Source organism: Eretmochelys imbricata, chromosome 6 (genome assembly GCF_965152235.1).
Source record: "Eretmochelys imbricata isolate rEreImb1 chromosome 6, rEreImb1.hap1, whole genome shotgun sequence".
NCBI lineage: Eukaryota > Metazoa > Chordata > Testudines > Cheloniidae > Eretmochelys > Eretmochelys imbricata.
Window position 1 is genome coordinate 3977857 of NC_135577.1, and position 25617 is coordinate 4003473.

Below are 25617 nucleotides of genomic sequence, written 5' to 3' on the forward strand. Positions count from 1 at the left end.
GGAGAAGGGTGCAGTTACTTTCTGCTTCCCTCATAACTTTTGGGAGGTAAGTTCTCCAAGAGAGAGAGTTCTTACCACAGCTTCCCCTTTGACATCTCCTCTACTGTCAATTGCATTGAAGGAACAGGGCTCCACTCAGAATGGAATTGGGAAGACGGGGGCTGGGATCAAACAGGGCCAAAACACTCAATACGGGGAGGAGATAATGTGCAGCTGAGGGCCCAGCATACGCAGGAGGAGAAACTGTTGGGCCCACCATCTGGGGGAGACGCAGCCCTTCACATGTAGGGGAAATGCAGGGAACAGGGTGCAAGGGTGTTGCCACCTTAGCTGAGTGAATCCAGACCCTAGAAGGATTTTCAAAAGTACCAAGGCACCTATAAGTCTGTCATTTCAATGAGTGTGAGCTGCCTGGTTGATTCTGAAAAATCCACTAGGTGCCTAAACACCTTTATAAATCTGGCCCTTTCTCTGAGTAAAACTTGGATATTATGAAGATTCTCAAGTAAATCTGGTAATTAACTTTCAAGTTGTAATTAGTTGGAAATGAGCCTTGAAAACATGCCCCCACCCACATACACACATTGCTTCTGAATGAGAGAGAGAAAGAAAAAGAGAAGGAGTCAGGACAGGGAAGGACCCTTTCCTCATTTACAACAATTTAATTGCCTTTGCTTCACTACAGTCTTGGGCCAGCTCTAAATCACACTTGCTTCCATATAAACTATGTCCCTAAGGGGTGTGAAAAATCCACACCCCTGAGCAACACAGTTATACCAACTTCAATGCCCCACTTCCACATAGACATTGTTAGGTTGGCAGGAGAGCTTCTCCCGATGGCATAGCTACCGCCTCTCGCAGAGGTGGAGTTACTAAGCAGACAGGAGAGCTCTCTCCCGACAGCTTAAAGCATCTTCATCCGAAGCACTACAGCAGTGCAGGTGTTTGTAGTGTAACCCCAACCCTAATCAGTGCCAGGGGCTTCCCCTGATTTCTGCCAGCAATTGTGATTCCCAGAAATCATCTTGGAGAGACTAAAATAAAAAGTGAGAGAACAGTGTCAGTGGTGCCCACAGTCAAACAAGTCAGTGGCAGAACCAGGATTAGGACCAAGGAATTTGAACTTCTAGTTATCCATCGGCTAGCAACTAGACCCCACTCCCCTCCCAGAGCCAAAAATAGAACCCAGGAGTCATGACTCCCATTCTCCACGACGGTTCTAAATTCCCTCTCAAAGCTGGGAATAGGACCCACCAGGCCGAACTCCCGGCCAGCCTGCTCTAACCACTAGACCCCACTCCTTTCCCAGAGTCAGGAATACAACCAGGAGTTCTGACTCCTACTTCCTCCTGCTGTCGTCACTAGGTATTACTTCCCACCCAGAACTGGAAATAGAACCCACGAGCCCTGACTCCCAGTCAACACTGCTCTAACCACTAGACTCCATTCCCCAAGAGTCCCATCCCCTGCCCCTGTTCTAATCCATGAGACAAAGCGAGAAGTGTAAGCAATCTCAGTAGAAGAAGGCTGAGTGAATTCTCCGCAGTACATCACATCATCCTATCACTGTAAGTTTGCAGAAGAAAAGCTGCCACCTCCCTAATGAGGATCATCACCATCTAAATATGTAAAAAGAAAAGGAGTACTTGTGGCACCTTAGAGACTAACCAATTTATTTGAGCATGAGCTTTCGTGAGCTACAGCTCACTTCATCAGATGTATACCGTGGAAACTGCAGCAGACTTTATATATACACAGAGAATATGAAACAATACCTCCTCCCACCCCACTGTCCTGCTGGTAATAGCTTATCTAAAGTAATCGTCAGGTTAGGCCATTTCCAGCACAAATCCAGGTTTTCTCACCCTCCACCCCCCCCACACAAATTCACTCTCCTGCTGGTGATAGCATCGGTGATCTTCCTGATAACACCATCCTGGCCACTATGGATGTAGAAGCCCTCTACACCAACATTCCACACAAAGATGGACTACAAGCCGTCAGGAACACTATCCCCGATAATGTCACGGCCAACCTGGTGGCTGAACTTTGTGACTTTGTCCTTACCCATAACTATTTCACATTTGGGGACAATGTATACCTTCAGATCAGCGGCACTGCTATGGGTACCCGCATGGCCCCACAATATGCCAACATTTTTATGGCTGATTTAGAACAACGCTTCCTCAGCTCTCATCCCCTAAAGCCCCTACTCTACTTGCGCTATATTGATGACATCTTCATCATCTGGACCCATGGAAAAGAAGCCCTTGAGGAATTCCACCATGATTTCAACAATTTCCATCCCACCATCAAACTCAGCCTGGTCCAGTCCACACAAGAGATCCACTTCCTGGACACTACAGTGCTAATAAACAATGGTCACATAAACACCACCCTATACCGGAAACCTACTGACCGCTATTCCTACCTGCATGCCTCCAGCTTTCACCCTGACCACACCACACGATCCATCGTCTACAGCCAAGCTCTGCGATACAACCGCATTTGCTCCAACCCCTCAGACAGAGACAAACACCTACAAGATCTCTGTCAAGCTTTCTTACAACTACAATACCCACCTGCGGAAGTAAAGAAACAGATTGATAGGGCCAGAAGAGTTCCCAGAAGTTACCTACTACAGGACAGGCCTAACAAAGAAAATTACAGAACGCCACTAGCCGTCACCTTCAGCCCCCAACTAAAACCCCTCCAACGCATTATTAAGGATCTACAACCTATCCTAAAGGATGACCCAACACTCTCACAAATCTTGGGAGACAGGCCAGTCCTTGCCTACAGACAGCCCCGCAACCTGAAGCAAATACTCACCAACAACCACATACCACACAACAGAACCACTAACCCAGGAACTTATCCTTGCAACAAAGCCCGTTGCCAATTGTGCCCACATATCTATTCAGGGGACACCATCACAGGGCCTAATAACATCAGCCACACTATCAGAGGCTCGTTCACCTGCACATCCACCAATGTGATTTATGCCATCATGTGCCAGCAATGCCCCTCTGCCATGTACATTGGTCAAACTGGACAGTCTCTACGTAAAAGAATAAATGGACACAAATCAGATGTCAAGAATTATAACATTCATAAACCAGTCGGAGAACACTTCAATCTCTCTGGTCACGCAATCACAGACATGAAGGTCGCTATCTTAAAACAAAAAAACTTCAAATCCAGACTCCAGCGAGAAACTGCTGAATTGGAATTCATTTGCAAATTGGATACTATTAATTTAGGCTTAAATAGAGACTGGGAGTGGCTAAGTCATTATGCAAGGTAGCCTATTTCCTCTTGTTTTTTCCTACCACCCTCTCCCCCCAGATGTTCTGGTTTAACTTGGATTTAAACTTGGAGAGTGGTCAGTTTGGACAAGCTATTACCAGCAGGAGAGTGAGTCTGTGTGTGTATGGGGGTGGTTTTTGGAGGGGGGTGAGGGAGTGAGAGAACCTGGATTTGTGCAGGAAATGGCCTAACTTCATTATCATGCACATTGTGTAAAGAGTTGTCACTTTGGATGGGCTATCACCAGCAGGAGAGTGAATTTGTGTGGGGGGGTGGAGGGTGAGAAAACCTGGATTTGTGCTGGAAATGGCCTAACCTGACGATTACTTTAGATAAGCTATTACCAGCAGGACAGTGGGGTGGGAGGAGGTATTGTTTCATATTCTCTGTGTATATATAAAGTCTGCTGCAGTTTCCACGGTATACATCTGATGAAGTGAGCTGTAGCTCACGAAAGCTCATGCTCAAATAAATTGGTTAGTCTCTAAGGTGCCACAAGTACTCCTTTTCTTTTTGCGAATACAGACTAACACGGCTGTTACTCTGAAATCTAAATATGTAGTGAGCGACTTAAGGCACAATTAAAAGTGAATCTGTGAGCAAGCTGGTACTTTAAAAGCATAAGTGACCTGGGGATAGGCTGGGTGGAACGGGAATGACTTGACTGGATCTAGGTCTGGGTGAATCCTCAACATAAACATAAAACATAAAAAACACACTGTTGTATTCCAGGTAAACATGAAAAAACCAAGAATAATGACTTTCCAGGTAAAGTCCCAAAACAATCAAAATACAGTAACATGGTATTAGAAAGACACGGAGATTGAATATACCCTGCATTATACATACAGGACCTCGTAATAAACACATCAGGAAGTTTCAGATTGTCTATCAAAACACTGCAAGAGAAAGCTCTCTACAGGATTTCTACTCTATAAATAGATATAGCTCCTCGATAAAACTACTGCTAAAACTATTTGAGAGCAACATCCAACCCATTCTGCTACATGGGAGTGAAATCTGGGCCCCAAATTTAAGAACTGATTGCGCTGACTACAATAAAACCCTCATAGAAATCCTCCACCGGCAATTCTATGCATGGAAACTTCAGCACCACCAGCTATGGAGCAGAATTAATTCTCTGTTAAATCCACAGTCAGAAAAGAATGACCAAAACCAAGATGTGCTCAAAATGCTAGACCAGCAACTAAAACTCCAACACATCAGTCACTGGAAAAATAAATAAAAAATAGCAACAAGCTAGACTGCTACAGAACCCTGCAGAGACTGGTTCCCTGAGCAGCTACTTCACTACAGTGACACGTGCAGAACTAAGGCAGATTGTCTCCAATTACAGAATCAGTGACCACAAACTAGAAGTCAGAATTAGGAGGCATAAAGCAGTCTAAGTCCAGACTGTGCATCCAGTGTGACAGAAGAGAGAGACTGAGACAGGAGACACTTTCTGCTCCAGTGTCCAAAATAGGAGGGAGTGCAGGAAAACATTTCCTCAAATTATCAGAAAACCTAAAGGACAGTTCATCGAAAAGTAACAGAGAAAAATTTTTGCCTGGCCCTGTGGGAAAGGAGGGAGATGGCAGAACACTACGGAAAAACCTGCCATGAGCTCAGGGACAGAGAAACGACAAATGGACACAGATGGTCCAACCCCATATGTAATCCTATCCTGGGCACGTAGTGCCCCCTTGGACAGACACACGAGGGATCTGTCTTTTTCTGACACGTTGGTAACATTTCTGTAGCTTGGCCTCCCAATAAAATCTCATTGACCTGTATTGTTATGACAGAGACGTGAGTGGCCCACCATTAGGATGCCACCCTAGCAGTGCTCATGCTCTCTCACGTGATTGACTCCAGTCACCCAAATAAGAGGCCTCTTCCTCCCTGACAGGCAGGGAGCCTGTCCCCTTGATAGCAGCCCTATCCCCATAAACGAGCATGCTGGGCCCCTGATTTTGGACTCATCCACCTGAATTTGGGCCCCATCACAGGAATGGGGGCCCTCCCCACCACTCTTGAATGAGGCTGACAGCAGGAGGACAGTCACAGGGGAAGCAGCTGGGTAAGGATTACCTGGCTGTCTGGTAGGACAGACTGAATGGTGGGAAAGCAGGAAGTGGCTGCACTCTTCTACCTGCACTGCTTTGAGATGAAAGACAGCCTGACACTGCACTGGACTCTGGCTGTGCCATGAAACTGAGCTCAAATAATTTGCACCCTAAGCTGGGCACACTCATGGTGCTGGGCATCAGCCAAGTGCCAGTTAGGATGTGGGTTTTGTTTGCTGACACTCTGCAGCTGTGTGGTTTCTGATAATTGCAACGGAAAGGCTGTGACCCAGCTTTCCTGAAATGGTTTTACTTTCAGATTCCTATTGACTCTTTATTTTTACGGCACAAGGCAAACCAAGCTGAACAGACACCCCTTTCGGAGCTGTGATCACTTTAGCTTCCAACAAAAAAAGAGTAAGTACTATTAGCTATTTAAAAAGATTTGAAAACTTAAAATACAAATCTGTGGGCCAAATCCTGAGTTCTCAGGAGGGGCTTGGTGGTGGCGTGGGAATGCTCCTCTGGGATCTGGGTGCAGAGGAGACTCTGCGACACATGTTACCATTTCCTTTATGGGGACATTATGCGGTGAGCCACCTTTGCAAAATCATCTCTGAACCCCAAAGAGGTGGGGTCGGGAATTGCAGCTCCCCCACCTTTGACAACCAGCAGTAAATCCACCCCCAAAGTGAACACAGCCTGAAGCAGCATTAACTTTCACAGGAGCCATCTCACATCCCCTTTGATTTTAATACAACGTCAGCTATCCTAAAAAATGAGGATAGGGCTTAATGGGGGGGTGAAATTCCATCATTCATAACTGAAATCTACAGAGACAGAGGGAGGTGGATTGCTCAAGGAAGGGACCCTCTGCACACAGATCTCCCCATTCCCACTTAGAAACGGAACAGCTGCCTCAGCAGCCTTGTCCCCGCTCCCATCAGGAGATGGGCACGGGAAGCCGAGGGGCAAGGCAGCAGAATGCTTATCATCCCGCTACGTAAATCTGAGCAAACAGCCCCAGATTTTACCCCGCACAGTGGGGACCTCCCTTTACAGGGAGATTTCCAGGACAGTTCCCTGTGGGAGATTCTCTAACAGCACTGGTTTACGGTAGCCCCATTGCCTGGGACCTGCAAGGACAGGAGACCTGGACACAGTGTAGGGCACAGACTCCACACAGTCTTCCCTAGTCTTCTGTGAAGGGGGCCCCAAGGGAGTTTTCCCTTGAGAGGGAACAATCTGACCTAAGAGCCTGCTGCACTGTCTTTTTTTTTACTCTCACTGTCCCTCTAGCAACGTCAGGGCCAGGGCACAGATAGCCTAGCCTAGGGTTAGCGTCAGGCACAGGCCAGAAACCAATTACCAGGAATCAGGATTAAGAGACAAACCAGCAGGCAGTTAATATTCAGGGCTAATCAGAGTACCAGGAGGTCAGGATCAGAAGGCGGGAACAGGCAAACACTAAGCCAGCTGTATGAAGCCCAGTTGTACAGACAGCTTCCTCTGTCCTCCTCTGGCTTAAATAGGGGCTGCAGCCCAATCAGGAGTCTTGCTGCTCTACCAGTCACAGTGTAGGGGCAGGGCTTGTGCTCAAGTTCCACCTCAAATAAACCCCAATCCCAGCTACTAATTGAGGAGTGGGGTGTGTGTGTGTGTGTGTGATGGGTTGGACTCCCCCTTTCATGGTGCCACCGGATGTGTTGGGGTCCCACTGATGTGCCTATCCCACCAGCCTGGATTCCCCTTACTCAGTGCTGCTGTGTGAAAATTGCCCCCTCCCTCAGTGTGGAGGAAGATATGCACAGCTCTTTGCCCCCCTCGCCCATAGTAAATTGCACAAACTGGGTTTTAGAAAACAAAACAAGTTTACTAACTACAAAGGATTAATTTTAAGTGATGATAAGGGATAGCAAACAGAACAAAGTAGATCACTGAGCAAAACATGCACCCTAAGCTTAATTCACTAAAGAAACTGGTTACAAATAGTAGTTTTCATCCTAAATGTTGTATTAGGCAGGTTGCAGAGTTTCTGCAACTTAGAGTTCCAGGTATGTCTCTTCACAGGCAAGACCCCTGTCTCAGATTAGGTCTGAGTCCTCTGTCCCCACAACAGTCTTAGGTGTTTTGGAGAGTAGTCAGTTTGGATGAGCTATTACCAGCAGGAGAGTGAGTTTGTGTGTGTATGGGGGTGGGTTTTTGGAGGGGGGTGAGGGAGTGAGAGAACCTGGATTTGTGCAGGAAATGGCCTAACTTGATTATCATGCACATTGTGTAAAGAGTTGTCACTTTGGATGGGCTATCACCAGCAGGAAAGTGAATTTGTTGGGGGGAGGGGGGAGGGTGAGAAAACCTGGATTTGTGCTGGAAATGGCCTAACCTGATGATTACTTTAGATAAGCTATTACCAGCAGGACAGTGGGGTGGGAGGAGGTATTGTTTCATATTCTCTGTGTATATATAAAGTCTGCTGCAGTTTCCACGGTATGCATCTGATGAAGTGAGCTGTAGCTCACGAAAGCTCATGCTCAAATAAATTGGTTAGTCTCTAAGGTGCCACAAGTACTCCTTTTCTTTTTGCGAATACAGACTAACACGGCTGTTACTCTGAAACCTGTGATTACAGCAGTCATCCTGGGTGGGGATACAGTGAAGAACTGGCAACCCTGATTAACTCACTCTCCAGTCTTAAATAGCATTGACATATAGTGGGAATTTTTTGTTTCCCTGTTTGATTCCCCCCACCTCCTTCAGTGGAAAAGTACCAGCTCAAGATGGTTTCCTGTACAAGGTGACATGATCACATGACCTTGCAATGTCAAAGCATCCATGAGACAAGGTTTATTTGTAATGTCCACAGGAAGGAAATCGAGGCAGGTGGGAGCTCAGCATCTTCTAAGTCTTATTGTTCTTCTTAATGGCCCATCCAGGCTGATTGCCTACTGTCTGGTGGGCGTTCCTCAAGTACACACACAGTTGGAATTGTTACATAGTAAATATTCCTAACTTCAGATATAGAAATGATACACGCATACAAATTGGATAACCACATTCAGTAAATCATACCCTTTCCAATGATACCTCACATCACCCATCTTGCATAAAACATCTTAGTTATGCCATATTCATATCATAACAATATTTCTATGAAGACTATGAGGTGTAGCCTCACAATGTGGAGCCCTCCATGGACCCAGGTTCAAGACCCGTGGGGCCTGATAGGCAGTCAATAAGTAGTGTGATAATTGTATCTGAAATTCTGAAGTGCAGTCCAGACCAGTGAAGAACAGCCATCTCTGACCCTGTAACCCTGAGTGCCTTACACTGCCTTGCTACTGGGGCTCGCTGCCTGGAATGCCTGCAACAAGCAGGTATCCTAAGTCTATGTATTAGACAGCTCTGTTCCAACACTTCAGAGCCAGGAGCCTTCCTGCAATACCATTGGCTTCCATGGGTCTCCACCAGCCTCAGTTAACAACTGCTAAAGTGAGTCCACACTCTCCCCAGCCCTGACTTTCCCCAAAAAACATTGTTCCAGGACAGGGCTGGACTTTTCAGAACACATCAGAGATATAATATGTCCATTGCTTTTGTAAGAAGACAAATATTCCACAATTTGCTACTTTAATTGGAGTTATTAAACAGTTCAGTTTAGACACAGCACTGGATTAGTTAAGATTGAAAATAAACAAGTTTATTCAATTACAAAGAAAATTACCTGGCAGAGCGGGGTGGGGACTTTGGGGAAGGGGGTGGAATTGGGGCGGGGCGAGGGTGGTGCAGGGGCTGGGCCATGGGAGGGTGGGCTCAAGCACCCACGGGGCAGAGGGGAAGTCGGCGCCTATGCCTCTTTAAGGCCTGGTCTACACGGGGGGGGGGGGGGGGAGCGAGCTAAGTCAGTCTAAGTTACGCAACTTCAGCTACGAAAATAGCATAGTTGAAGTCGACGTACTTCGAGTTACTTACCACGGTGTCTTCGCTACAGTAGGTCGACTGCTGATGCTCCCCCGTCGACTCCGCCTAGGTTTCTCGCTCCGGTGAAGTACTGGAGTTGACGGGAGAGCGCTCGGCGGTCGATTTATCGCGTCTTCACTAGACGCGATAAATCGACCCCCGCTGGATCGATCGCTCTGGAGGTAAGTGTAGACATGCCCTAAGTCTCATGTTATCCCTTATATAAGCCCGAGCAAACATCTTATCATTAGACAGGATCTCCCTAGACTGGGACAGAGAGCGGAAGGTAAGTGCCCTTTTGAGGTACAATAAAATCTGGAAACTTCTTAGCATACAAATCTCTGGGCCAATCCTGCGCACTTTACTTTTACTCAGCCCTTGCTTAGACTTCAGCTGGGAGTTTACCTGAGGTAAGGCATGAGTTAATAAAGATGGGATGTTGGCACCAAGTCAGATAAGGACGTGCATGAATTTAATAGAAATGTCAACGATAAATATGCCAGGAGGGTATTTCACTCTACTTACAAATGGGATTGCTGCTAATCTAATCCCTGCCTTTCATATTTACCTCCTCAGGGTCCAAAATATTAGAGACAAGAATCCTGGTAATTACTACAATAGACATGCTGGTATCTAACTAGCAAAACAGCTAACCCCTCATTTCCTGCCCTGGGAAGGAAAAGACAGGTAAAAGGAGGAGCTTTGAAACAGCGGGCCAGGAAGGTGTGAGTGATCCAGAACTGCAGTTCAATTTTGGCAGCATTATTGGAGTTGGCCCTCTCTCAACCGCATGGGAACTAACACCCAGTTTGCATGAACCCAGTGAATTGCTATAGCTAATTTCCAGTATTATTACAGAACCATTCCACTTTCAACAGGAAATAGGGGAGGCTGGTAGGTCCATCTCTCAAATTGTTTAAATGGCCAATCTCATGATCACGGACAAGGCACTTTCCTAGAGCGTTACTCGCTAAACTGCAGCTGTCTCTAGCAGCTTCACAAATCCTGTGTCTTCTGTCTTTTAAAAGCAAATCACTGCGGATCCTGTGATTCAGTGATAATGGCCACTGGTGACAAATACAGGATTCTATGCACCAAACGCAAAGAGCTGATACAACTTATTCAAAGAGACCCTGATAACATCGTGGATGAGTTACTTGCCCTGTCCATCATCACAGAGGAGGAGTACAACAGCTTCAATCAAAAAGAGGACATCGTGATCAAAATCAGGAAGTTGTTAATTCACATACAGAAAAAAGGGGAGTCAACCTGCCAGCAATTTCTGGAGTGTTTAGAAATCCTCTTTCCTGGCACCAATCAGAATTTACAACCTTCTGGCCATGGTAAGTCAAATCTCTTTCTATTTTATTTTTCATTAAAAAAAAGGTAATAGCCATAACACTGAGAGAGAGACAGCATATTTCCCAACTATAACAAAATTTTGCATTATATATGTACATGAATGAACATAAGAATGGCCACACTGGGTCAGACCAAAGATCCTGTCTACTGGCAGTGGCCAGTTCCAGGTGCCCCAGAGGGAATGAACAGAACAAGTAATCATCAAGTGATCCATCCCCTGTCATTCATTCCCAGCCTCTGGCAAACAGAGGCTAGGGACACCATCCCTGCCATCCTGGCTAATCGCCATTGATGGACCTATCCTCCCATGAATTTATCTAGTTCTTTTTTGAACGCTGTTATGGTCCTGGCCTTCACAACATACTCTGGCAAGGAGTTCCACAGGTTGACTGTGCATTGTGTGAAGAAATACTTCCTTTTATTTGTTTTAAACCTGCTGCCTATTCATTTCATTTGGTGACCCCTAGTTCTCGTGTTATGAGAAGTAGTAAACAACACTTCCCTGTCTACTTTCTCTATACCAGTCCTGATTTTATAGACCTCAATCATATCTCCCCTTAGCCGTCTCTTTTCCAAGCTGAAAAGTCCCAGTCTTATTAAGCTCTCCTCATAGGGAAGTTGTTCCATACCCCTAATCATTTTTGTTGCCTTTTTCTGAATCTTTTCCAATTCCAATATATATTTTTGAGATGGGGCGACCACATCTGCATGCAGTATTCAAGATGTGGGTGTACCATGGATTTATATAGAGGCAACATGATATTTCTGTCCTGTTATCTGTCCCTTTCTTAATGATTCCCAACATTCTGTTTCCTTTTTTGACTGCTGCTGCACATTGAGTGGATGTTTTCAGAGAACTATCCACAGTGACTCCAAGATCTCTTCCTTGAGTGGTAACAGCTAATTTAGAACCCGTCATTTTATAGGTATAGTTGGGATTATGCTTTCCAATGTGCATTACTTTGCGTTTATCAATATTAAATTTCATCTACCATTTTGTTACCCAGTCACCCAGTTTTGAGAGATCCTTTTGTAGCGCTTCGCAGTCTGCCTGGGTCTTGACTATCTTTAGTAATTTTGTATCATTTGCAAATTTTGCCACCTCAAATTTTGCCACCTGTTTATCCCTTTTTCCAGATCATTTACGAATATGTTGAATAGTACAGGCCCCTGCGGGACACCACTATTTACCTCTTTCCATTCTGAAAACTGACCATTTATACCTACCCTTTGTTTCCTATCTTTTAACCAGTTACCAATCCATGAGAGCACCTTCCTTCTTATCCTGTGGCAGCTTACTTTGCTTAAGAGCCTTTGATGAGTGACCATGTCAAAGGATTTCCGAAAATCTAAGTACACTATATCCACTGGATCCCCTTTGCCCACATGATTGTTGACCCCCTCAAAGAATTCTAGTAGATTGGTGAGGCATGATTTCCCTTTACTAAAACCATGTTGACTCTTCCCCAACAAATTATGTTCATCTATATATCTGACAGTATTTTTCTTTATTATAGTTTCAACCAGTTTACCCGGTACTGAACTCAGGCTTACAGGCCTGCAATTGCAGGGATCACCTCTGGAGCCCTTTTTAAAAATTGGCATCACATTAGCTATCCTCCAGTCATCTGGTACAGAAGCTGATTTAAATGATAGGTTACAGACTACAGTTAGTAGTTCTGAAATTTCACATTTGAGTTCCTTCAGAACTGTTGGGTGAATACCATCTGGTCCTGGTGACTTATTGCTGTTTAATTTATCAATTTGTTCCAAAACCTCCTCTAATGATACCTCAATCTGGGACAGTTCCTCAGATCTGTCACCTAAAAAGAATGGCTCAGGTTTGCAAATCTCCCTCACATCCTCAGCCATGAAGACCAATGCAAAGAATTCATTTAGTTTCTCCGCAACGGCCTTATCGTCCTTCAGTGCTCCTTTAGCATCTCAATCGTCCAGTGGCCCCACTGGTTGGCTAACTGTTTCTCAAATTCTTTTTTGGCCTCCCTAATTTTATTTTTACCCTTCATTTGCCAGTGTTTATGCTTCTTTCCATTTTCCTCACTAGGATTTAACTTCCACTTTTTAAAGGATGCCTTTTGCCTCTCACTGCTTCTTTTACTTTGTTGTTTAGCTAAGGTGGCTCTTTTTTGGTTCTCTTACTATGTTTTTTAATTTGGGGTATACATTCAAGTTGAACCTCTACGATGATGTCTTTAAAAGGTTTCCATGCAGCTTGCAGAGATTTCACTTTTGGCACAGTATCCTTTAATTTCTGTTTAACTAACTTCCTCATTTTTGTGTAGTTCCCCTTTCTGAAATTAAATACTACACTGTTGGGCTGCTGTGGTGTTTTTTCTGCCACAGGGATATTAAATTTAATTATATTGTGGTCACTATTACCAAGCGGTCCAGCTATATTCACCTCTTGGACCAGATCCTGTGCTCCACTTAGGACTAAATCAAGAATTGCCTCTCCTCTTGTGGGTTCCAGGACCAGCTGCTCCAAGAAGCAGTCATTTAAGGTGTCAAGAAACTTTATCTCTGCATCCCGTCCTGAGGTGACATGTACCCAGTCAATATAGGGATAATTGAAGTCCCCCATTATTATTGAGTTTTTTTTATTTTAATAGCCTCTCTAATCTCCCTGAGCAATTCACAGTCACTATCACCATCCTGGTCAGGTGGTCGGTAATATATCCCTACCACTATATTCTTATTATGAGAGCATGGAATTTCTATCCATAGAGATTCTATGGCACAGTTTGATTCATTTATGGGTTTTACTTCATTTGATTCTACTCTTTCACATATAGTGCCACTCCCCCACCGGCACGACCTGTTCTGTCCTTCCAATATATTTTGTACCCTAGTGTTACTGTAGCCTATTGATTATCCTCATTCCACCAAGTCTCTGTGATGCCTATTATATCAATATCCTCATTTACCCATTTTATTATTTAGACTTCTAGCACTGGTATATAAGCACTTTAAAAACTTGTCTCCTTTGAGCTGTCCACCATTACACAATATAATTAAATGGGACTCTTTTTCATTTGACTGTTTCTGATCAGATCCTGCCTGTATTTTATCATTTTCCATCCTCTCGTCCTTAAGAGGACACAGAGATTCTCAATTAATAGATCTTCTCTATTAATAGTTCCTCCCCTAAGGGATGTCCGAACCACATGCTCCTCCACACTTCTCGGCCTTCCACCAGCCCTGAGTTTAAAAACTGCTCTATGACCTTTTTAAATTTAAGTGCCAGCAATCTGGTTCCATTTTGGTTTAGGTGGAGCCCATCCTTCCTGTATAGGTTCCCCCTTTCCCAAAAGTTTCCCCAGTTCCTAATAAATCTAAACCCCTCCTCCCTACACCATTGTCTCATCCACACACTGAGACCTTGCAGCTCTGCCTATCTAACTGGCCCTGCGCATGGAACTAGAAGCATCTCAGAGAATGCTAACATGGAGGTCCTGGACTTGAGCTTTGCAAACAGGGACTGCTAACAGGGAGTTTCGAGAGGGAGTTTGGAAGGGGAGTGGGAAGGGGGCGAGGTACACTTGCCATTCTTTAAAACCTTTAAACTAAACTTTAATCAAAACTTCTTGTTTTAAACAAAAACCCTATCATTAACCTAGGTAGTTGTAGGAGAGACTGCAGGCAGAAGCCCAGCAGCAGATTGGGGGCTATCCAGTTTATTGAGCTCAGTGCAGCATGTATGATTACCTGCCCTGTGGGTGGGTGGCATATGTGTGCATTTGGTGCAAGGAGCTCCTGGCCCTCAGAGACCACGTACGGGCTTTGGAGGCCAGGGTGACAGAACTGGAGGAGCTAAGGGAGGCAGAGAGGTATGTTGAGGAGGCTTTCAAGGACACTGTAGATTTGTCCCCCCTCCGGTCAGACAGCCCCAGCGCTGTTAAGTAGGATGGAAAGCCCAGAGAAGGAGAGCAGTCAACAGGAACAGAGGGAAACCTTCCCATAGTTGGGACCCTCCTTCCAGATGATGTTGGGGTAGCCTCTTGCACTGAGGTTACCTCTCCAGGGGAGGGAATTACAGTCATTAGGAAAAGGCAGGTGTTAGTAATGGGAGATTTGATCATTAGAAACATAGATAGCTGGGTTTGTGATGACCGGGAGAACCGTATAGTGACTTGCCTGCCTGGTGCGAAGGTTGCGGATCTCTCGAGGCATCTAGATAGACTTATGTGTTGTGCTGGGGAGGAGCCGGTGGTCGTGGTACATGTAGGTACCAATGACATAGGGAAGGGTAGGAGAGACGTCCTGGAGGCCAAATTTAGGCTGCTAGGAAAGAGACTGAAATCCAGGACCTCTATGGTGGCATTCTCAGAAATGCTGCTTGTTCCATGCTCAGGGCCAGGTAGGCAGGCAGAGCTGCAGGGTCTCAATGCGTGGATGAGATGATGGTGTAGAGAGCAGGGGTTTAGATTTATTAGGAACCGGTTAGGTTCGCTCCCTCTGGGGCACCTGGCATTGGCCACTGTCGGTAGACAGGATACTGGGCTGGATGGACCTTTGGTCTGACTCAGTATGGCCATTCTTATGACTTCAATCTCTTACCTAGCAGCCTAAATTTGGCCTTCAGGACCTCTCTCCTATCCTTCCCTATGTCATTGGTACCTACATGTACCATGACCGCCGGCTCCTCCCCAGCACTACACATAAGTCTATCTAGATGTCTCGAGAATGAAATGTTATGTCTGAACATTTAAATTCACTGCTGCAGTGGTTCTCCAGCTGTGGTCCAGATAATACTTGCTGGTGATCCATTTGTATGGTTTTACTCAATATTTCATTGCTTTTGTGGTTTTGATGTGGGTGTTGTTTGTCTTTATCAACCTTAACTGTTTTGAATTATTTTTTTTACATTTGAAAAATCAGGAAAAAAATATAAAACCGGAGACATAAAGAGTACATAGTGACTAGTTGTAAAGCATCCCCTTCCCCAAGTCTCACCCAAATACCCTCACCATTCCTGCTGCAAGTCCAGCTCTGACAACCCATGTGTGGTTTGTGAGATTTGTTCTTTCAACTGGCAAACCATCTGTGATTTGCCAGCCAGGGCTGCTGTCAGAGGAGCACAGGAGGTGGAAGCCATGTTCCTCAGAGCTACTCAGGAGCAACCTTCCCCTCCATGCCACCTGTGATATTTGGAGGGTACTGGTTTTTGCACATCCCTCAGCTGTCCATCTCTGATGGCAGAGTTCTTTGTGGCCTTTATCTTCACTGCAAGAGTTAGCTAGACTTAGTATACTCAAGTTACTGCACTTGAGCTAGCCTAGCTCTAGTGAGAGCAACCACACTTCAAAACAACACTGGAGTAACACAGAATGATTTGAGTAGCAGAGTGATTGGATTAGATGCTGCTGAGAGGTAACACTGGATCATTAGCTGCAGCTTCAGCGGCATGCACACACAGGCACAAGGTAGCTAACCTGAGTTTAATCTACACTTAACTACAGCTAGAGATTCTTGTTTGTGGACAAGAGTCTAGTTGGAGTAATACGCAAATTATTATTTAAACTAACTGTGCTGTGAAGACACATCCTGAGAACTGCACATCTTTGACTGACAAGCAGCCCAGCTACGTTCTTTGGAACAGTACGTAGATGGCTCCAAATGATTTTATATATCAGTTTTCATTGACTGCTACTCCTTCTACTCATCATTAATTAGCTGATTACTTGTAAGCATCCTACACAGAGCAAAAGTATAAAAAAAATGGTAAAAATGACTGATTCTACATAGACTCATAGATTTTTAAGGCTCGAAGGGACCATTATGATCATCTAGTCTGACCTCCTGCACATCGCGGGCCATAGAACCACACCCACCCCTTCCTGTAATAGACCCAGAACCTCTGGCTGAGTTACTGAAATCCTCAAATCTTGATTTGAAGACTTCAGACCAGCAAGTGACTCCAAGCTGCAGATTCTAAGATTCTAAGTGACAATTTTCAACTCAAATGTTTTAGGAGAAAATGTGTTTATTCTCCATCTCAAATTGTTTAACTTGCAGATTACCTGTGAATGTTCCAGGAATGCTACAAGACTAAGTACATTAAAGCTAACCATAGCTGCTTTGCAAATCCTGTTTCTTGATCTTTAGATTGAAAAAAAAAGTCTTTTTTTGTCCTAGGACTTGTGATTTAGAAAAATCTGCTGATGAAAAACCCTCAGATATTATACGCAACAAAAGAAAAAAGTTAATTGAAATTCTTCAAAAAGACCTAGAACTCATCTTGGATGAATTACTCTCCCAATCCATTGTCACAGAGGAGGAATACAATACCTTGGACAAAACAGAAGAGGATCCCAAGAAGAAGACAAGAAAATTGTTGATTCTGATACAGAAAAAGGGGGAATCAGTCTGCCAGCAATTTCTGGGATGTTTAGAAATTGTATTTCCAGGTATAGATCAGGATTTATATTTAAGTTCTGGTGAGTTGTATTTTATTTTTCATAAGGGAAGAATATGATAGCCATAAAATTGAGTATGTCCACATTTCCAGTTAGAGATCTATATTAAGAAATATATATTGTAATGTAAATGTCTATACAGCAAAGGAACAATGTTAAGTCCTGATTACACTCTGTCCGTTGTTTTCAACCCAGCTCACAAGCAGACCGACTAGTCAACCCACACAGTGAGGAACCATACACTAACCCCCTGTAGTATATAGATATGAATTGCGCATGGAATAAACCATTTTAGAAGATGGATCCAGATTCAGTAAATATCTATAGTGTAGACAGGCCCAAAGATAATGTATTCGATATACAACAACATTATCTTCTGATGGAGAATTAATTGAGAAGACCATCATAATCTCTGTCATTCAGTCAGTCTTAACTCAATCCTAGATACACAGCTCAGACCTTGTTAAAAGTTTTATGAGAGCTTCTGAGTGTATAGATCTCATACCTCTCGCTGCCTTCATCCCCTGTATTTCAGTATTTTGCACCTTGCAGAGAAAGGTGCTATCTTCCCACTTCACTGTCGGATTATTTATGCATCATGACTCTGTTAATAGGACTTATACCAAATCCTGTGCATCAGTGGCAGAAGGCACTCTGATGTCGACACCAAAATAACCCAACACCAGCAGTCCCTCCTATCAATTTGTCTCTGAATATTTCTGTTCTTAGTAGAACAGGGAGATCCCTGGAGCGTCTGCCCTTAGGACAATCTCAGTGTTTTTTTAAAGGGAATTTAGCCAAATTGCAGACCCTTATGTCCATCTCACATTACACACTTTTTCTAGGTTATCCTCAGAGTAAAAGAACTCCCCATCTCATTTCTTTGACAATGGAAGCAGAGAATGACCTTATTTTTCTATTCAATGACAGAGGTAATTAAACTGGAACAGAGCTTTTTTAGGGACTCACCTAAGACTGTGGAATTAACTCCCCCAGGAACTAAGGACCATCACAAACCTCACCAGCTTCTGGCCAAAGTACAAGGCACTTTCATTGGCCTTGCTCTCTCTAACATATTTATTTTTAAAAATCCAAAACAAAACACGCCCCTGCTTCTGGGGATAGGCTGAGAGAACAAACAATTGACAGATGTGCATCATGCTGCTTAATGCATTGCTGGAAGGTGCTCAGATACTTCTGTGAGGAGTGTGGTCTAAGAACTTGTAGAAATTTCAGAATTTCACTTAATGCATTTTTCCTCTTGGCTCCCTTGCCAAACTGTTTTATTCCAGAGGAGAAAGCGGACATCCTGCAAGCACGAGATGCTAATAGAGACAACGCCACAACTTCCTAAAGGTATTGCCTCTTACAACCCTTCCTGCTGGCTACTGTGTCACATTACCGTAAATGTGAATGGCAACTAGCTTCGGAACTAGTTTTGACAATTTTACTAGATATTACTGTTTATTGATATAATTCTCTGAATGTTATAACACAGGAGGACAAATATAATCCAGCCACTGCTTCATTAAGGGCCTTCTCCATATCCCACTGAAATCTATAGAAGCCTTTCCACTGACTTCAGCAGGAGCTGGATCCATCACTGTGCTAATAGACAGGGGCCCCAATTATCCTTTTCTAGGTGCTACTGCAATACGAATCATAAATATAATAATTGAGAAAATATATTTAGCCAATTGCTGAGTGGAGAGCTGTCTATCAGCCACAGCAGCAATGGAACAGGTTTTAGAGGCAGAGATGGGTTTACAAATTGACTTTTGTGCCCTGTGAGGGCACATTAAATTTGGGGGAAAGGAGGGTCATAGGTGCCACTCAAAAAGTGCTAAATAAAGGAAACACTTGAGAATTTGAAAGCGAGGGCAGTATTTCCCTCACAGCTACAGTCATTCTCTAGTTATTTTCACTGAGAGAGAGTAGTGACTCAAAGCAAAATGATTAGCAATATGGTAATACTATGATTGTCACTTCAGGACCATACTTTGTAGGGAATCTGAGTTCATTATGCTTTGTATCGTGGACTGCAGCTTTTCCACAAATTTTGCTTTATTTGTGCTGCTATCTTTCATCAGCATATGTGAATTTTTTAGTTTCAGCTATTATTCTAACAATACCAACTAATTGCTGCATGTTTAATTTGAGCATTGAATCTGTGAAATGTTTTGGTTAAGATCATATTTTTTTCTCGTAGTAGCACAAGAAGTTTTAGAAGAAATTACTAGATTTCCATCTTTCTTCCCAGCATGCTTTCTGACTGTATGTTCAGATTTTCAGTCAACTCCTCTTTGAAAGTTCTACAAGACTATTTCCTAAAGTTCAGTTTCTGTACAATTGAGTATAACAGTATTAGGTCAGTGTTAGAAGAGGCAAGCTAGTTGAACTACAATTGAATATAGATCCAATATCCATGGACCTTTTCAGTCCAAATTTTGGACTAATGTTCTCAGAGTCCAATCAAAGCAAAAACTCAAAGTTAGATTAAAATTAAGAGTTTAGAAATGAGTCTGAAAGAAGCCTTTCAAATTACTGTAAGCAAAACAAAACAAAAAAACCTGAAGGATTTATGCAGCCAAATTTAAGTCTGACAAAAGAGGGAATTCCCAAATAGCCTTTCCCCTAAGGAAGGTCTGATAAGTACAAGTCCTCAGATCACTTCCTTCTACTAAAGTGCAGATGAAATTGTTTTTTTCATGCCTGATGGTCCTTGATACACTGACAACTTCTGCACCTAGGGAATTCAGCGGTGTTTTTTCTACTACTTAGTAAATATAGAGACTTAGTAATTAATGGTGATAATATATTTTCCTTTGGATTTCTTCCTAGATTCTTTAATTCAGGAACAAGAAGTTGCTATTCAGCAAGACCCAGAACAGAAGCAAAAAGACCTCCCCAAAGGTAGTCCTCATAATTTTCCCACGTCCATGTGTCATTAGTATTGCATCTCATTAGTTAAAAATACTATTAGATTTATGATGGCTTTGGATACTTTCGCTAATATAATCCACACGAAAACACTAAGCATCAATCCTTAGTAGTTTAGAACATCTCAATTTAAAACCCCAGGATTAATGATGTAGCAGATCCAGGAATCCTCAGATACCACTGTGATGGGTACTGTATAAATCTCAAGAAAGGATAAATATGTTAGTAACCCACTGTACATACTATCAGACTAGAAGGCACGAAGGCTGCTGCATAGAGCAGTGAGCTGTGAGAAGGCCTGGTTTGTGAGTGGTATTATGACCCCTGACTCTCCAAAGAATAGAGCACATTGTATCATGGAAGACATGGATTTGTCCTCGGGTGAGGCTGCAGTTGTCTGTATGTCCCTATAAGTCATGTTTATGGGAGAGGAACGAAAAAAGGTTGGGAACATGGGCAAGATTACAAAAATCCTACACTAGTGTCCATCATTGACTGAAAACAGCAACATATTCACGGAGGGAAAACTAAGAATACAGAGCAATCTAATTATTGAAGTGCACGAGAAGTGTAGCTCCTTGATGTATCTGTCACTTGTATGTATTGCCATACTCTAATTGCAGCTTGACATCACTATCCTAGTGTCACAATCAACAATTGCCAAACAATATCACAGAAATCACAACGACCCTGATTCTCCACTGCATCCCACTGCAACTCAGAGGTAGTGAGAAGTGGCCAGTGCAGGGAGCAGGTTACATCTCCCTGATCCTCAGCATCCCAGAACCTGTGGAAGTTAGAGCAGCCTGGGGCCTACACTAGTTTATGCCACTGATGCAAGGTCTGTAACAATCATGCTTGGGGGGAATCAGATATAGTACCGCTCCACTCATAGAATCATAGAATATCAGGGATGGAAGGGACCCCAGAAGGTCATCTAGTCCACCACTTATGTCTCCCTGTGCTAGGGATCTGGGTGGGGCAGGGGGGAGAGCCACTTCTGCCAACTTTCCACAAGTTGAAAGTTCTCCTACTCAGGAGGAATTCCACACAGGTTCTCTCGGGCCATTTTCCACCTAGGTAGCACAAGTGGCCTTTGCAAATAAGATAGTTCAGCCCTATATTTTTGGATATGAAAATTTATGTTCATATTTTAACGCTTTTCTCCAGAGAGAAGAAAAGCATTCAGAGAAGTTCTCTCCAAGTTAAAATTACAGAAGTATGAAAGCAGAAAGCTCAGGATGAATGATATCCTGGAAATCAGCTCAGGAAGTTTAAAGGACTGGATTCCTCAGAAATTAAGAGATTTACCATGGCATTTCCTGAGAAAGGTCATGGCTTTGAATAGGACAGCCAGAAGCACAAGCCTTAGGTGTGGGGCACTTCATGATCAAGGAACCAGGGTGGATGAGGAGGAACAAGGTATCAATGAACAAATTTTCTTTGTTAGTGACACTGACACTAAAGTCTCTTTGAATCCACTTGATGTTCTGTGTGCTGTTCTGCTTTGCTCAGACAGTTTCTTACAGCAGGAGATCCTGTCCAAACTGTCCATGTGCCAGTTTGCCCTCCCTCTGCTGCTACCTGCCCTCAACACATCCAAGTGCACCCTAATGCTGTGGGCCATGAGGGACATTGTGAGGAAGTGGAGGCCGCACTCCCTGGCAGAGAGCTGAGGGTGCAAAGAGGAGAGCCTGGTGTTCACGTCAATGCCAACCATTTCCTTTGTACGGATGGGGAGCTGCAGCTTCTCCAAGTCCAAACTCCTCAGTGAGGTTCTCAGCCCCTCACAGCAGTATCACGATTTCTTTATCCATCGGGACATGGAGTCTGGGAACATCCCTCAGGAAATCACAGATGGGCTGGTAGAAATTTCCTGGTTTTTCCCTGGTGGGAGGAAGAATTTGGATCTTTTCCCAGAACCTGTGGCAATTACAAATCTACATGGAGACATTGAATCTCACTGGCTGCAGTTCAGCTTTTTAACAGAGGTCTCCTCAGCTGTGTTCATATTTGCTGAAAACATCACTGAAAGAGAGTACACTCTGTTATCATCTTTGAAAGAATCCACAACTAAATATTACTTCATTCTCAACCACCAGACTGGGAAATCCAGTGAAACTCTGGCAATCCTTAACAAATTAGCCCCTGTGCTGAAACTGAAAAATTCACATATGCTGATGAAAGACAGCAACACAAATAAAGCAAAATTTGTGGAAAAGCTGCAGTCCACCATACAAAGCATAATGAACTCTTCTCCCAAGAGGATAGGTATAGAAGACATGGCTGGGACAGCGCGTGAACTAGGAATCCAAATAGATGAAGACCATGTGGAATGTCAGACTGCGAGTGACTGCGTTAAAGAAATCACCACAGAAATAAAGGATGTGGCATATTACAAACAAGAAATGTTGAGACTCCAAGGGGATTTATGGAAAAGCCTGGCTAAAGTGGAAAAAGAAATGTGCCGAATGAGAAGGCAGGGGGATATCCCTGCTGAGAAATATAAATCTCAGCTGAAAGAAAAGATGTTGGATTTGCGTAAACAACAGAATAAATGTGACCTTACTGATGGTTTGACTAAATTCATTGATGCAATACAACATCTACTTCCATTAGAAAAACATTATTTCCTGAAATGGCTGAAGTTTCAGCTGGATCACATTGCTAGGGGGAATCTTTCTAAACTACGGGCTGAATACAAAGAGAAATGCAAGTCTTTAGGTGATGACCCCAAACAGTTGGCAGAACTAGATAAATTAATCTCTTCCACTTCTTTAGGGGTTGAGCATTTCATGCGTGAGTTGGGGCAGTTTTATGAGGCTTAATGCTCCATGGTTAAAGAAGGCAAAATTCTAAAAAGTGGAAGGCAATTCACCCACCTCCCAGACATAGCAGCTGACCTGCTGCTGGAAGGGTTTCCTATTGAGCTGATCGATGGAGATGCCTCCAACATCCCACTGCAGTGGGTAACAGATGTTCTGACTCAGCTCCATGCCAAGCTGAGGGGAAGGTCCAAAATGCTGGTTCTAACAGTGCTGGGAGTGCAGAGCACTGGGAAATCCACCCTCCTCAACACCATGTTCGGCCTGCAGTTTGCAGTGAGCAGTGGCCGATGTACACGAGGAGCCTTCATGTTGCTCATTCAAGTTAAAGAGATCTTAAAAAAGGAACTGGGCTGTGATTTCATCCTGGTGATAGACACAGAAGGCTTGAAAGCCCCTGAATTGGCCAAGCTGGAGGACAGTTATCAACATGACAATGAGCTGGCCACACTGGTGATTGGGTTAAGTGACATAACCATTGTTAACATGGCCATGGAGAATGCCACTGAAATGAAAGATATTCTGCAAATTGTGGTCCGTGCCTTTCTCAGAATGGAAAAAATAGGGCATAAGCCAAGCTGCCAGTTTGTGCATCAGAACGTCAGTGATATGTCTGCATATGAACAAAACATGAGGGACAGGAAACACCTCCTGGAGCAGCTGAATGAAATGATCAAAGCTGCAGCAAAGATGGAAAAACTAAACATGGAAATAAAATTTTCTGATATCATGGAGTATGATCTGGAAAAAAACAATTGGTACATCCCTGGGCTTTGGCATGGAGTCCCTCCCATGGCTCCGGTAAATATGGGATACAGTGAAAAAGTGTATGAGTTAAAGAGGTATCTGTTTGAATTCATAAGGAACTGTTCACTTAAAAGAACCCCCAAGGACATTCCACAGTTTACTGAATGGGTGAAGAGTCTGTGGAATGCTGTCAAACATGAGAACTTCATCTTCAGCTTTTGTTTACCCTACCCCCAACTTCACAAGTACAGAAGGCACTCAGAGACCACAGACAAGAACAGGCTATAAATGAGGAGATTCCAAGAGGCAGGGGAACTGGTGTACATGCACTATGCAGTGTGAGGCTGATAAGCCAGTCTGTTTCCCACCAGAAGGCCAAAAGTATTTCTGATTCTTATAAACTGTAACTATTAACCTGATTTTCCAACTGACCCTCCAGTTTAGCAGGTGCAAATTTGCTTCCTCAGTTAATTGTACCGACAATTTTGTGGGGAAAAATTGTGGGCCACAATTTATTGTGGATCCAAAATTTCAGCTGTGGAACTGGAGGCTCAGTTTGAAAATCAAACCCATATGACTACAAAAGAATATTTAAAAAAAAACATGCAAATTCATTAATAATTGTCAAACTCCATATAACACCCTATATTAAATCAGCCTTATCACTGCAAAATGCCATACAAGATTCACCATGTGCCAGTCTTTCCTAAACTTCTGAAAACTGAGCCCCCCCCCTTCAGTAAAATGAAGTCAAGCACTACCTCCCCCCCCCCACTAATACTGCCATCTAGTGTTAAAGGCCTAGCCATATTTTAGATCTTCATAATATATTTCCTCTTCTTTCTTACATGCTTTGAGCAGCAAAATAGTTCCCAGTGCTGACTTTTAAAACAGCATCACTGGCATTTGAGTCAGTCCCCACTGAAAGGAAAGGGGCACGTCACACCTCTCCAGCCTCTTATTTCAGGGTCTCTGCAGACTCAGACAGACAGACAACACTGAGTCATCAATTACCTTCAAGTCACATTTTGATGAGTTTCTCTGCAACTGTAACAGCTAGACTTACTTTTTTAAAAAATGAAAGCTAACGCTAGGGAACAGTTGAGATGTGTGTATGTGCCCCCAGGACTCATCCTTTACCCCCGTGCCCTCATCGGGGAGTTGTGCCATACACTTTGGGAAACACAGCCATAGTCACACGCTCCATTTAATGGCATGCCATAATAAACCACCCTCACAATTGCCAAACTCCATGTGACGCTAGTGACGAGGAAACCTCATACAATTCAAAGCGTGGACAATTTATCTGAACTATCCAGAGCTATGGGGTAACCCTCCAGGTCCATGCAGTTATCTGCCCTCACCCACTCCTTCAACCTTACCTTGTGGTGTCTTCCTGCAGCAAAGGACGATGGCTTGGTACCTGCTTCCTGGATCTGTGGTGGACGGAGCTGCTATCCCATGGGGGCATTTGGGAGGCTGCTCCCTTCAAACCCTGGCAGCTCAGCAGCAGCAGCATGGAGCAGAGGGCTGGGCTGAGGATGCTGCTCCCTCACTAATGAGTCAGACCCGACTCTGCGCCCCTGACCAGGCGGGGGCACTCAGCCTCGGGGCTAAGCAGCCCCTGTGCCATGTTTTCGCGATTTACATAGAGGCAGATCCACAAGGCATGTCCCTCCCCCGGGCTGCCCCGGCCCAACCTGCAGACCCCCCCAGCACCGGCTCCATGGCCCAGTGCAGCACAAACACAGCAACACATTGCAGACAGGGCCCATGGGGGCGGGGGGGTCACAAACTGATTCTTCACTGACCCCCTCCCAAAATCCTCCCCCCAAATTCCCCCTTCCCTCCCTAACTGACCCCCTCCCCAACTCCTCCTGCCCAGCTGTCCCCCTTCCCCTCCCCAATTGACCCACGCTCTCCTGACTGGCCCCTCTCTTTCCAACTGTTCCCCCTTTCAAATTAACCCCT

The 25617-nt window shown here is 44.1% G+C and overlaps 1 protein-coding gene across 1 annotated transcript; it reads left to right on the forward strand.

Moving 5' to 3' along the window:
• The first annotated feature begins 5743 nt into the window (after positions 1-5743).
• Positions 5744-24090, forward strand: LOC144266948 (up-regulator of cell proliferation-like). The gene is given in 6 exon segments (XM_077820538.1): positions 5744-5795; positions 9912-10678; positions 16854-17155; positions 18427-18490; positions 19976-20047; positions 21245-24090. Coding segments are annotated over 3 exon segments (2796 nt in total). The 5' UTR covers positions 5744-5795; positions 9912-10678; positions 16854-17155; positions 18427-18456; the 3' UTR covers positions 23935-24090.
• The last annotated feature ends 1527 nt before the right edge of the window (positions 24091-25617 follow it).